This window comes from Cyprinodon variegatus, unplaced genomic scaffold (genome assembly GCF_000732505.1).
Source record: "Cyprinodon variegatus isolate N-32 unplaced genomic scaffold, C_variegatus-1.0 Scaffold1065, whole genome shotgun sequence".
NCBI classification, from domain to species: domain Eukaryota; kingdom Metazoa; phylum Chordata; class Actinopteri; order Cyprinodontiformes; family Cyprinodontidae; genus Cyprinodon; species Cyprinodon variegatus.
This window is the reverse complement of record NW_015151518.1, coordinates 203,715-218,037: the sequence shown is the minus strand read 5'-3', so window position 1 is coordinate 218,037 and position 14,323 is coordinate 203,715. Positions and strand designations below refer to the sequence as shown.

Here is a 14,323-nt window from a genome sequence, read left to right as displayed (position 1 = left end):
ATTAATAAATAAATAGAACTGAAAACAGACATTTAAAGGTACTTAAGCATTAAAAAGCTTTATTTTTTTGCTCTTTGCCTGGTATTGAATCACACTAAACATTTCCTTTTCTATTAAATAAGAAAAGGAATTAGATTAGAAATATAATTTTTATTTGCTAAATAATAAATAAAAACTTTTTCAACATTTCATTAAAGTCAAAACATCAGACATATTTGCGGTCAATTATGTTGAAACAAACTGTTGTGACAAGTATCAAACTTTTTTTGCATTCCTTCACACATTTGGGGTAATAGCTGGCTTAATTATGTATTGATTCCTTTTGGCAGAAACAGAAACATTGTTGGAGAAATGACTTCTTCCTCTCTGAGCGGCCTTTCAGTAAAGATCAGTAAGGGATTTGTTTTAGATGCAGTAAACGATGCTCTAACTTCTTCACTCATCTCCACAAGGTCCTCTGTTTTTGTTTCGGGGTTAATTTGCTCTTTTCACAGCAAAATAATTCCATTTAATCCTTGCTAAATGAAACCCACCATCACTCTTAAGCAGCACTGGTTAACATTCCCATTTATACTTGCAAGTAGATGTTTAAAGGCATGAACTCAAAACCTTCAGGTATCTTTAGATATCTTTCATAATCTTTCCTTCCATGTTGTCACACAACAAAGCATTTCATTCCTGAGCCTCCTTAGACAATAGGGGTTTGCCTCCACTCTGTTTAAATGTTGTCAATTGCAAAGAAAAGAAAATACGTTCTAGGCTTTAAAGAACCTGTTTAAAGTAGTAAATCAATTTGGATGTCTGAATTTGAGAAACATACTGAAGAATTAAAACAACAAAAACAAATCTATTTTTAATTTTTTTGGTATTTAGCAAAAATAAGGAAATAATGCAATCCTACTTGAGCTAAATTAAGGTTTAGTCTGGTTCAATCTAAGAAGAGAAGGTATTATATCTTTAAGTTCAGTGTATGTAAATATCTGGTTTTAACTCTACGTAGCCACATACTGAATGGTCCGCTTTGAATGAACTATGCTTTAAGTGATGCTGACATTAAATTCCAGTTGTGTTTATTTGATATGTGCAAGTTGTAGCATTGTGAATAAGCATGAAACTCACATGGTGTGAAGCTGAGGGTTTCCCACGAAGGCCCTCTCAGGGATTGCTTTGATGTTGTTATTATGGAAGCCCCTGAACATGCAAAAACAACCAGTTAGTTATTTTGCATTTTGGGCTGTTTGGAGGAGCGAGTCATGTGCCCCTTACATTGCACCTGCCACTGCACAGCTGAAGAACATTTTTGGACACATGAGACGTAAACACACAACACATATGCTGTATCTGTGACACATATGCACTCTGTAAAACATCTGCTCAAGCCGAGGAAAAACACGGTTTGTGAGTGTGCATCTGTGTGTATGTGCAGGGCGAGTGGCTGCGTGGGTGTGTAGCCAGCACCTGCTTGGGGCGAGAGAGAATGTATCCGAGAGCCACATTAAAATCACTTAATGGGATTACTCGGGATAACGCAAACATGCTAGTCATGCCGGACAGGTGTATTTTTTGGTGTGTGCGTGCATATGGGGTACTCACAGTTCTTGAAGTTTGCTAAGTGTCCTGATTGCCACAGGGAACTCCTGCAGATCATTGTAGTTTAAATCCCTAAAAGTAAGATAAACAGTCATGAATAAATAATATCTACAGTCATTAAGTCTAATTTTGTACCCCACATAGCAAAAGCATAGTGGAGCCCAAAAACCCAGACAGAGACAAGTTAATCAAGCCAAAACATCATCTGAAACAAGCTAAATGAGAAGTTAATTAGATGTTGGCATATGAAACCAATCTAATCAGTGTAGTTGTTTGTAACATGATTTGGAGAGCACTTAAGCCATTGTTATTTTTATTTAGGTAAAACGTGCCTGGTGGATTTTCAGGAGCTATAATTTGGCTTTTTAACCCTCAACATTTTCTGTGGTCTTAATGAAATGCCTCACACAATGTAAGAATGATGAATGAAGTAGAGGAGCTCTCACTTTTAAACAACTTAGCCAAAGAGCTGCTGGTTTCACATGGCTGGGGCAAGAATCTGCCCACCCCGATTTCTGCTCTACGTAACTAACATTTATTTTCTCTTCTTCTTTGTATGCGGATCTCAAAAAATAAATGTCAGTCGCAGTGGTTGGTGACACACATTGTAAGGATACATAGCTTGGCTTTGAAAAATAAAGTAAAAATTTCTATTGTGTGTACGTATTGGGTATTTATTAACCCTTGTAACAGTATCTATGGCTTGCATTCAGTTCAACAGTGTGGTTAGCAAATAGAAACTTTAAAAATCTTCCTTTTAATTATTTTAACTTTCTGTGTCTGCCTGGTGCCTTTTTGGTTAAAATGTGCTTGTTCCTAATAAAAAGAATGGGTGGAGTAGCCAGAAATTTGAGGCATTTTATTTATTTTTTTATCTCACTAAGTAAATGTCATTGAATAAATGTTACTATCCCCCTTTATAAATCCTTAGCCAATTATCTGCATGACCCATATGATCCGCATCGTTGGATATTTATAAATATGGCAAAAACCGACCAGGAGCTTCTGTGCATGAGTTACCTTTATGTGCATTTTTTTACTGTATTCCATTGCAAGTGTGCATTTATGTTTGTTTACTTTTAGCTGCTTCCTTATTCAGTGGTCACCACAGCAAGTCAATATGACTCGCTCACAGACTTGGCTAAGTTTTTATGCCAGATGGCATTCCTAACAAAACCAGAATTCAAACACTGGTCCCCAGTATTCATCTTAGAGACTTAAACCACTAAATCATGGGGATTCCCATAAACACTTATGTAATGTCTTATGCAATTTCCCCAGCTAGTCAAAGTACTGTACTTGACCACATATATTTGCGGTTTAAACAACTTAAGTGTCTTGTTGAAGCAATCTGTGGGGTATCTTTTCCTCTCAGTGTCTTTTGGAAAATGATTGCTGCTCTGTCCTGTTTGCAAATGCCAGTGAGCTCCTTACAGTTATGATTTATATGTAGATGCTAGGGGTTGACGTAAGTCTTGGTATTGCAGATGGTGTCTCCTATTTTTCATAAGGAAAGCCGCAGCAGGAGCTTAGCCCCAAATACCAGCACAGTCTCCACATCAGTGAAACCTGTCACCTTACCCTGTCGAATCAGCCATCTCTGTTGCCTTGTGACAGCCCAAACATTTTAACACACACTATTCTCGTCCAAAGGACACCATCCCTCCTATTCACTTTCTCTGGTTTCCCTTCATCCTCCATGGAGTTTCTCACACTTCCCAGCATGCATTATGGCTTTCAGCGTGAGTGTAAAGTGAGCCATACGTTTATGATCGCACAGGCCAAGGTACTTGAGTATATTCACACATACGCTTTCATGCCCACACACATAGTCATAAAGAAATAATGCATAATTTTTTTACACTTTAACAGGTTGTTAAAGCTGCATGCCAGAAACAGTGTTTTCATCAGACCACCATGAATTTTGCGGGAGGGGTCTCACACTTTCTTTCACTATGTCGGTTTTCTGCGGTCTTCATATTGGCATGTGGTTAGGATTAGGTTATTACGGTTATGGCATGTCCTCCAGGAAAACTGTCCTGGAGCCACGCTGTGCTGCTCTTGACCTTAGCACTGCCTAGCAATTACTAAACAAAACACAGAGGACTCCATTGATGATGCTTCAAGGTAATCAAAAGGGATCTTTTCATCTTTGCATTCCTGTTCAATTGTTACTTGTGGTTTTGAAAAATGCTTGTTGAGCACCTGCTGAAATTACCAGCACATTAATCATTCTGACTTCAGATTTGAGACCGACACTTAAAATTTTTTGGCACTCTTGTTACATATGATTTAGAAAAACATTCATTTCCAGGTTTTCATGGTAACACTCGGCAATATTATGCACATACAGTATAAAAAAAGACTTCTGCAAAGGAGTTAGAAGTGATGGATTTAAGTCATATTCACTTTATGAGGTATTACGCGCAAAGGTCCTTGCTAATAATTAATCATTACAAAGCCTAAATCAATGTTGGGGGGGGAAACAAGGCTACTATATTAAGGTCCAGGGAATGAAAGAATTTCAAACTTATCTTGTGTAAAAACTGTGTAAAGATAAAGTGAATAAAATGTAAAAGGTTTGATGATGTTTTAAAAAGCATGCACATGTGAGATACTCACAGTGTTTCCAGACTCTGTAAACCTTCAAAACATCTTGAGCCCATGCTCTGTATATGGTTGTTGTGGAGATGCCTGGGAAAAGTCCATAAAAGGTTCATATTTTTGGGGGGATAGTTAGTCAAACATTACAGTTAAATTATGTACTTCAAAAGGGTGTAATATATCAATCAGCACAACTCCAAACATGGTTATGAGTGTGTAATTTTGAAGAAATCTGGAATCCTTTCAAGCTCTTACTTTGTCTACAGTTTTACTTGAGTAATAAGTCAAACAAGGTCCGTACCATAGCTCTTTGATGTTGTTAGCGAACTGAATACTAAAAGAAAAGTTTCATATTTTCAAAGCATTGGAGAAGAGACATGTCATGATGATTAGAAAAAATACCTATCAGGACATTTGCAACCATATTGGTCCCAAAACATATTGGTTCCATTGGTGTACATACAGTATACTGTACAGTAGGCCTGCTGTATTTCAAAAGATCTGAATTTTCCTGTGATCACCACTTAAGCCGTATTCAGAAAGTGGAAGACATCAATCCATAATGAAAATCAATTACAAGGTGCTTTTCAGATTATTTCTTACAGAGGAGTAAAAATAAAAAGTGGATCAGTTCAGCAAGATCCACTTGAATAAAGCTTCAAAAAAGGCCTGGAATTGCCTAAAACTATGTTTCCATGGCATCTACGAGCACTTGCTGCACAAGACTCCACTATCATGAAAATCCTGCGTGTTGCATTTCTGTTCTGCATTATTGTGCTGTTATTATGTTTGCAAAATTGTTGTGATTGTCAAGATCATTCATTCAACATTGGGTTGAACTATTTGCTATTTCAGGACAAAGTTGGCGAATGCATGCTTCAAGGGGACAGTGTGCTCTAAATAAAAACATATGGATGGATTGATGCTTAAACAAAATACTGGAGATCAGGTCTGCCTTCATAACTATCACTACAGATTCTACAATTTTGATCACTAAGTCTAAACAGGTGTACTTTTCCTGTACTTGGGTGAGATCAAAACTTGTTTATATTCACCCCATAAGTGAGCCAGACCACATCAAATGGAGACTCTTGGTCACGTTGTTTAGTCGGGACCAAGATTTATTTGAGTATATTCAACCTGCACAAAAGCTCTGGACCAAACTGCGGTTTGTTTAAAGCAGACCAAACATGGAATATGTGAATTCACCTTTAATTAAAAGAAGGTCAAAATGCACCAGTAAATTGAGAATGAATCAATATTTAAAGATAATGGGTGATAATGGGTCAACAGTTGGAGCTCAATGTTTGCCTCTACAGCTGCTTCTCCAAACTTGTCTGCGGTGGAGGATTTATCTCCAATCGTCTTCAGCAGAGACATAGAAAAGAGAAGGTCCTGTGAAGGAGGCCAGTGGTCTTGAGCCATATAGGTTTGAGCAACTGCCTCTAGAGATGCCTGAGGCCACAGGCGTGACCAAAACTTCCATTGCATCAGATTATCGATGGGAACAGTTCCTGAGTGATAAGTTGAGGCTCAACTGAGCCACTACAAATGCAGAAAAATCAGGTTATTCCAAAAAGTTAAAGAAAACAATCCAAAGGACTTTGTTTTCAAGTTTGAAGACGTTTCGCTTCAAACTTGGAAACAAAGTCCAGTGGATTGTTTTTTTTTTTACTTTTACCGGTAGTATGACTATTACCTGGATGACTGAGAATCACCAACATATCAAAATCCGGTGCAGTAGATTTGTTAAACAGGAGTAGAGCACCTAACAGATGCTTTTAGACACAAAGGTAGGACTGCAACAAATGTGCAGTTGTCAAAAATTGTCAAAATTCCACAGACTTTGATGGTTTGTTTGTTTGTTTGAGACTTTAATCATGAAAAAAAATGATAAGGGCATTAGTTCTCCGTTAAGTTGTTATTATCAAAGGAAGTATTCCTACTGAATTGTAGTATGTGTTTTCAATACTTATTTCCTCTGGTGTTCCACTTTATTGCACATAATTCTATTTGTTAAGTAGATTGTGTAAAATTATTTTGTGTGTTTTACTTAGTGGTTTCCTAACATCTGTTTTCATAACATCTTTTTTGACATGTTAAGAAGCCCATTAAATAATAGCCTTCAGGGAGAAAAAAAAATGCTGTGGTGTTTAATATTCATCTTCCCTACAGTAAAATGGCACAAATTAAGATATTACTTACAAAACCACAAGGCCCGAGAGGTTGGTGAATGCATAATCTGGGATGTGGGTGATCTGGTTCAGGGCCAATGTCATTGCCTGCAAAGAGGGTAGAGAATCTAGGGCCAATACAGGAATCTCTGTTAGGGAGTTGTCATCCAACCACAGGTGTCTCAACGAGCGAACGCCACTGAACGCCTCAGCTGGAACCTTGCTCAAGAGGTTTGCATCAAGACGCCTGTGGGACACACAAAAAAAATCACCTTAGTTGAGTGTTTTTGCATGAATACTTTGGTGTGTATTTGTAGCTGTGTAATGATGCTAGACGCTATGGATTACGGGGATGGCATTATAAGGATTACATGCCCTTTATCCCCTCTCTTTCATCTTTGCCACAACTTCTTAGGAACTCCTCATTATGATTTATTCCCCTGCTAAATAACCTATGTCGAGTTCAGACTAGCATAGAATGTAAGATGAGAAAAACACAAACATGTACGAATGACTATGATGAGCCTGTTTTTCTTGTCCTCGAGTTATTTATGTTGTATAAAGTTCTTCGATCCATGTCTGGAAAAGGGGAAAGACCATTAAATGTGTCCTGAGTCGTTCTTCCTGTCGGCATTCTTTCCATCAGAATCTCAGTTACTATCAGGTCTGACAGAGCTGCATCAAACAGCACAAACATTTGCTTTCATTTGCTAAAGCCATGACGATGAACACTTCTAGGTGTTTGACCATAGGGAACCTAAAAGATATCTGTGCTTTTTATCCCTCAATACCTTATACCCAGAAGCAAAGAGTGTAGACAAACATCCTGAGTAAACAGTTTAATGGATACACACTGTCGATAGTGATGAATGATCCCCTCAAGGCAAGTTTGACAAGCTGAGACCACTTCCTCCTGTTATTCTTCTTTCTCTGGCCTTTCACATTTATTCATTAATCTCTTTGCTCCCTTTGGCCCTCTCCATTAATTTCTAGCATCCATTTCCAGGCTTTGAGAACATGTTTTAAAGGTGCTACCGAAATGAAATGTTAAGCAGATGTTGACAACAACCCAAGTAATCCATGTACAGGAAGAAAACAAATAAGCTCACTAATTAGGTTATGTGTGATAATGTTAAATTACAGAGAGATATTAATAAAAACACACTGAAAGGGTGGTCAAAAAAGGTCACGACACCAACTAAATTCTATCTGTGATCAGAAAGCCATCCTGCTCCTCTATGATGCAAATAAAAAAACAGCTAGTTCAGTCCAAACTGATGACGGAAAAATTACTAATTAGTCATTACCAAGGTGAGGTCATCTTATGATGTTTTTTGTGTTCCCAACACCTTCACAACCTAATTTTTGCAAAATAGTCTGATGGCATTGATTACAGAAGGAGGTCAAAACTTTTAATCATCCCAGCAATCACCTAGAATTAGCAGGTACTATTTTTTTAAATCAAAACAATATTTTTTTAAGACTAGAACAAAATCAATCTCTTTAGATGCCCTAACAAACAGACATGGACGTAATGTACTCCATGTCATTCCAAAAACACCACCTTGTTCAAATTTCATGTCAATACGGCCTTTAGAAATATGTTCACATTGAAACATTGTAAATTATTTACTATTTATTTTACCCAGTTTATATTTAAAACACCCTTGCTAACCAGTCTTTTTTTTTTTCAAATGCTAGTGATTTCAACGCTTCCGAACCTCATTGCCACTCCAGGTCAACACCAAAGAGAAAGCGTCATCAAAGTGAAATGTGAACTTAAATACTGCTTTTCTTCTATAGAATATTTTCCATAAAACTGTCTTCTCTGGCTGATGCATAAAACTGAAATGCACAGAGAGCCACGATGCAACACACAAACACATGAATATTATTACACACAACTGGAATAAGTTATATCCGTATGCTCAATGTACCGTTATAAAGTTTTAAACCCTTCCACATTTTCATTGTTTTAACTTTATTGTCCCATAAAATGTTTCAGGTTATTGAAAAATAAATCTAAATATTATAAAAATAAGCTGATTAAATACAAAATTCTACTCAAACCACCCAAAATCCTATAAGGCACAGTAACTGCCATTTAAACTTAATGAGGGGTTTTCCTCTACACTTGTCAACAGCAACTTCCATCAAGCATTTACAACGACTAGCAGTCTTTGTAGAACATGTTCACAGTTTTAACCCATTCTTCTCTCCAACTAGTTTTAATTCAGCAACATTTGCAATTTGAGCATGACCTAATCAAGGCCACATCTGACTCAATTTAAATCCTAGCTTTGACAAGGTCACTTCATCCATCCATTGCTAAACCCCATTATTCTCACGGAATCATGGGTGGGTTGGTGTCTTTCTTCAAAGGCATTAAAGAGATGTGGGGTTACACCTTGTCCAGTCTGTCAAAGGGCACCATAGAGACACATATGAAAAACTCAAACTCACACACTCACTTCTAAGGAGGAAGCCAGAATACCAAGAGAGAACATCTATTCTCCATGCAAAAAAGACCCCAGACCAGGATTAAAACCCTGCACCATTGTGCTGCATGGTAACAGTGATAACCATTACGTCATTGTCCTGCTCCATGAGGCAAATCCAAAACGTTCAGTCATATTATGATGTCAAGAACTCATCCTTCAGAGATAAAGACACTGGACACATTTTACCGTTTTATTATAGGAAGATCCAGGGAACAGTTTTTCCCCCCTTAAAGAATAATATTTTTGATAAAAAAAAAATGTAAACATTTTCAGTCCCACTGATCATCCAAGAACCTACTGTTAAAAGAGGGAACTTGTTTGTCCCTGATAAAAATCCAAAGATGAAAGCATAAATACTTCAGAGGACTCTTCAACTTTTTGACCTGTTCTCCGGGGCAAAATAATAAGCATTCCTTTGAGTAGAGTGTTCAGGTCTCCACATGGTCCAGACAGAATGGGGAACGTTCCAATAAAACCAATAAAGCAGACTATTTCCTGCCCATCACATCAAAGTTTAATGGACACAGAAAGAAAAAGATCTCTTAAAATACCGCTGAGAACCTGCCTCTGCTGGTTCAATTCTCCAGATGGCTAAACTTTTATGCAATAAGGAAGTTGAAGGAGCACATTTTTTAAACGCAGTGTATTTAGTCAAGCTCCAAAAAGCAGGCCTGTACTTATTAACAACTGCTTGTGAGGAGATCATCGTTAGCGATTATGCTTCTTAACCAGCAGGTTGAGGCCTGAAACACAAGTATGAGCTTGTGATGGGACCAAACTAAACAACACCTCCCCCCATCCTGTTCCAAATGGTGAGAGGCATTTTTTAAAATCAGTTCTTGCACTTAAAGGGATTTTTGCTAAGCTTAAGTAATGATTAACTTAGGATATACCCTTCTTTATATGTTTATACCAATGTAAAATCCTTGTCCTGACTCATTTACGATCTCTCTATCTTTTCAATTGATGTGCCTCCTGCCAATGAGAGGCGCCAACAAGTTTCATTCTCCAAAGCCTTTCCAGTAATCTTACTCTTCAGAGCTTATCATTACTATAATGACAAGGTGCGTCTCTCTCTCTCTCCATTGGCTTTGTGTGTATATTTGAGTGCATATTTTTCATTACATGTGTTAAACTCTAATCAAAAACACCAGTAGACCTCACGCATACATGAAGACAGCCAGGTATCAATGTGAATAATTACCCATTCAAGAATTGGGGTAAGGATAGTAACAGGTGGACCATCTCCTTGTATATGCTAAATAGCTTTTATAGATTGGTTATGTTGCGAGTGAGTGAGTGTGCAGGATTTGTTACTATTTAGGGAACACAGGCTCACTTTACAGGAAAGAGAGAAACGTGGTAGGTGGTAGAAGAGTTTCATGTTGAACATGCCCACCCCCTATTTCATTGGTCTCGAGCAATTTGTGCGTCTGTCTGATGAAAGAGAGAATGTTTGCAAAGAATTATTAATTTGGAAAGCGGAGAATTGGCCTACGTAACTTGGGGCAAAGTTGAGACAAAGAGGCATGGGTGAGGAATTGCAGAAGTGGAGGTCCAAACGCGCTGGTCTAAACATATATGCTGACATTCATTTGTGACCCCACAGATTAGACAATTAAGCCACCAAACACACTCATTAGCCGGAGGGATAGCTGCGTGGGTGGTGGGGGAAGAACAGAGAAGTATGAGCGGAGGAGGAAGAGAGAAGGAATTGATGGAAAATAGGGTTGTTTCACAGCTCATTGGAGATGCTCTCGCTGGCCTGCAGTGTCTGCTGTTTCCCTCATGGCTTCCAGATGCTACTATGACACAATCAGAGCCGTTACCATCAGGCTCTTGCATTGAAAGCAGGACTGTTGCAGCCAGCACTGGGGTACGGTCTGCAATTTGTCAGCAGTACTCTATACCTGCACTGTGGTTAGAGCTAGGATGTGTGGGTGGCCAGGGGTGTTTTATTCCCTGCTGGATGTGGTAGAGCAGCATTATTAGAATATGTGTGCAATAAGTGTAAGAGAGAAACTCACAAGGACAGAAGGTTGGGGAGGTCCCATGGCGCATCGTCAGGAAGTCTCTCTAGTTGGTTGTTTTGTAGCATCCTTAAAGAAGGACAAACAAATTAATTAGATGCAGAAATCAGATCAGCTCACATTGAGCAGAACAAATAATTCCATAGTGATGGAAATCTGACACAGGAGGTAACGGGTCTGGGTAAGCTTGAAGAGGGCCAGAAAGAGGAAGAAAGAACAAGAACCTCCTTGGGTGGGCTGGTGATGTCATCCTTAAAAGAATGGTGCAAAAATCTGGGGGAAGTGGGACGGAAACAATAGACTTTTCTCTTTATTTCTTAATTTTCTCAATCTTTCTCTCATCATCAGTTTCTACAGACCATTCAAATCTGAATGTGTTGCTGAGCAGCAATGTTGTGGGATAAACATGCCTCTGTAGATGTTCTTATTTACAAAATATTAGATCAAAAATTCAAGTAAAAAAAATGGGGTTTGATAGATTTTTTCTGTAACATAAACATTCATTCTATAATTGGACTTGTTTGAATTCTGGACTAATACTTGGCCATTCTTCCACATGCTTTGAATATAATTTGATTTAAACCACTCCATTGTAGCGTTGGCCGAAATTTGAAGGTCATCTGATCAATGCATTAGAATAGGATATAGCAACTACCCTAAATTTGTTAGCGGTTAGGCTAATAAATTAAAAGAAGGAAGAAATAAAACAAAACAAAAATATACAAATCAACATGAAACAAAAGCTGTTGCCATGGCCTTCCTGACTGCTTCACTGATTTGTACCCTGGCTGCCCACTCATAGATTGAATATTGCTCATTGAAATGTTAACATCTTTTATCAATATTCTTTTCAAACATTACTGTGCTTCAAACATCTCCAAAAAACCTATATGACCACCAAAAAACAAAAAAAAAAAACTGCTGCTTTCCTGACATCTAATTACAGAAAAAATTTTCTGTATGAAAATTCACAACATGCTTTATTAGGTTTTCATTTGTAGACTGCATTAAGAACGATTTAACAGGGTACCTATACTTGAAAGGTTTAAGTCAAAGTGAATTATTATTATTTTTTTTTTGCAAGGCTGTGAAAGCATTATTCGGGAGTTGATTTCTGTCAACCTTTTAGGCTTTCTGAAGTTATTTTCATTGTTGGCATTGTTAGCTCTACCGTGGCTGGCAGAGCCAGCTATAAAGTCATTTATGACTTGTCTTGGTGATTTTCATAAACCACATTCATAAAATATACACAGGTTTGCCTGATCCGTTTCGGAACTTTCTCAGATTACAAACCACTTTGTACTAGCTTAGTTTATATTTTGTGGCATTAATCCCTAAACTGTTCCGAGCCAGAGCCCAAGATTGGCTTCATCCAGGGCTTGTGAAAACTTCTTTTAAACCTAAAAAAAAAATCACTCAAATTCTGGCCACATCTTATGAAATATCAGATGCCAAAACGCACTTTCTACTTTGTTACATGCATGCTTTTTTGTTGTTGTAAATATTGTATTTTTGCTGTCATTCTAATAGTTAGTAGCCATGGATCGTAAGATATAAGCTAAGGTTTCACAGGAAACAGCTGGAATTATGAAGCAATCTTTTCACACTTGAAAGGTCTGAGTGGGGAATGGGATTCGGAAGTTCCTTTTCCACACCTGTGGAGGTGCTAAACGTAGGTACGTCCATAAATTCAGTCTTGGAACTCAAGCTTGTTTAAAACTTGAACTGAGCTACAAGCATAACTTGTCTCTTCCAATCCATAAACTTTCACTACATTTAATGATGCGTGGCCAGTGAATTTTATTTCAGACAGGAGGGGAGCTTCCCTGAATAATCCAAGAACATTCAGCACTGGATGAAGCTAAATCCATTTATTAAAGGAGACATAAGGTGGGTACTTACAGAACTCTGAGGTTGTGAAGACCCTGGAGAGAACTGCTAGAGATATACCTCAGCTGATTCCCGGATATTCGCCTGAGAAAAGAAAAAAAAATTAGGATAGAAAAATAGAATAGAACAAAACTCAACTTTTTTGTTATCACACTGTCAAAAACACAAAGCAATGAAACCCATCCCGTTGTGGAGCAGTGGGCTGCCATTGTGCGGCACCCAGGGAGCATTGTGGGGTAAGGGTCTTTCTCAGGGACCCAGGGTGCAGGCTGTCGGGATCGAACTGCATGCTTTTAACATTCTCAGAGCACAAGCGCACTGCTAACCACTAGAAATTTCAAAAAAGAAAAATTTTTCAGTAGAAAATACAATTATAATTCCAGGGTAAAAAATACAAGTCTCAGATTAATGGTTTGGTCAGTTATTTTCCTCAATGATTTTGGATCAGGCTTCTCGACAATGACTTCATTCAATAGTTAGAGCTTTGGGGTTATGTTTGAAGCAGTATGCAAAAGAAAGAATTTTCCTTTCAATGTGGTTGTTATTGACTGAAAATGCAACCTGAAACCTTCACCAGTCCTGGGAACGCTGATGAGTGAGTATTACCTAAGATTAGGTCAACAAGCACATATAAAATATAGTACATTTATGTGAATGAGAACATACGCAGTGTTTGTGCACACAAACACGTGTGAAGTGTGACTACGTGTGCCTGTTCTTTTGTCCTTGAGGTGAAATTGGGCCCATTCTGAGGGGCCTTGAGCCCAGCACGGCAGAGAAACCACACACATTCACACAAGCAATCCAATCAGTTTGTTTATCAAACACAGCACCTAATGGTCATTTGCAAGAGTGTGTATGAGATGTCCAAATAAATAACATTCAGTCCAGCAAAGTTAACTCCCAAGGTCACAAGCTGGAAATTCAGTTTAAACACAGATTCAGTTCTTCACAGCCTGAGACCACCCACTTATGTTAAACACACTCACACATACGCTGAATATTAGTCATTGGCACCCTCCTCTGAACTAGACCATGTCTCTACAGGTGCAGCTTTATGCTAAGCAGCCTTTCCTTGGCAAAGATGCATCATAAATATAAATATATGGAAGTATTAAGCTTTGCCTGCTTTCCCAAGATCATTAGTTCAGTCATGATTGAGAACTCAAGTGAAACCTTACAGTATTTGACATCTGATGATGACCTCAGTGCTGCACATTAGTATTGCTGAGCAGTGGCGGACCATGCAACCCTAACCACATCTTTTAAATATCAACATGCTAAAACACAAATTTAAGGGATCATATTATCATAGATATAAAGATATTTATTAGTTGGGCACCTCAACTTTCTGTCAAGCATAAATTGGTTGTCCCTAATGGTGGATTGGTACCGATGGCAAAAAGATATGAACAAACTAATCAATGATACTTAATGGTTCTGCATTTAGTAAGTTAACATAGGAAGGCTTAGTTTTGGTCTCTTATTAGTTTTTATTTATAACCAGGGCTTTTGTTAGCTACTTAGTTAACAA

At 38.0% G+C, this 14,323-nt stretch overlaps 1 protein-coding gene across 1 annotated transcript in view; it reads right to left on the bottom strand.

Moving 5' to 3' along the window:
• Positions 1–14,323, bottom strand: part of lgr6 (leucine-rich repeat containing G protein-coupled receptor 6) — a 50,724-nt gene that overhangs the window by 7,471 nt on the left and 28,930 nt on the right. Inside the window, exons 3-8 of the mRNA XM_015400019.1 lie at positions 12,802–12,873; positions 10,897–10,968; positions 6,400–6,615; positions 4,213–4,284; positions 1,594–1,662; positions 1,120–1,191 (exon numbers count right to left, since the gene is read on the bottom strand). Coding sequence (XP_015255505.1) covers positions 1,120–1,191; positions 1,594–1,662; positions 4,213–4,284; positions 6,400–6,615; positions 10,897–10,968; positions 12,802–12,873 — 573 coding nt within the window. The remainder of the gene's footprint in view (positions 1–1,119; positions 1,192–1,593; positions 1,663–4,212; positions 4,285–6,399; positions 6,616–10,896; positions 10,969–12,801; positions 12,874–14,323) is intronic.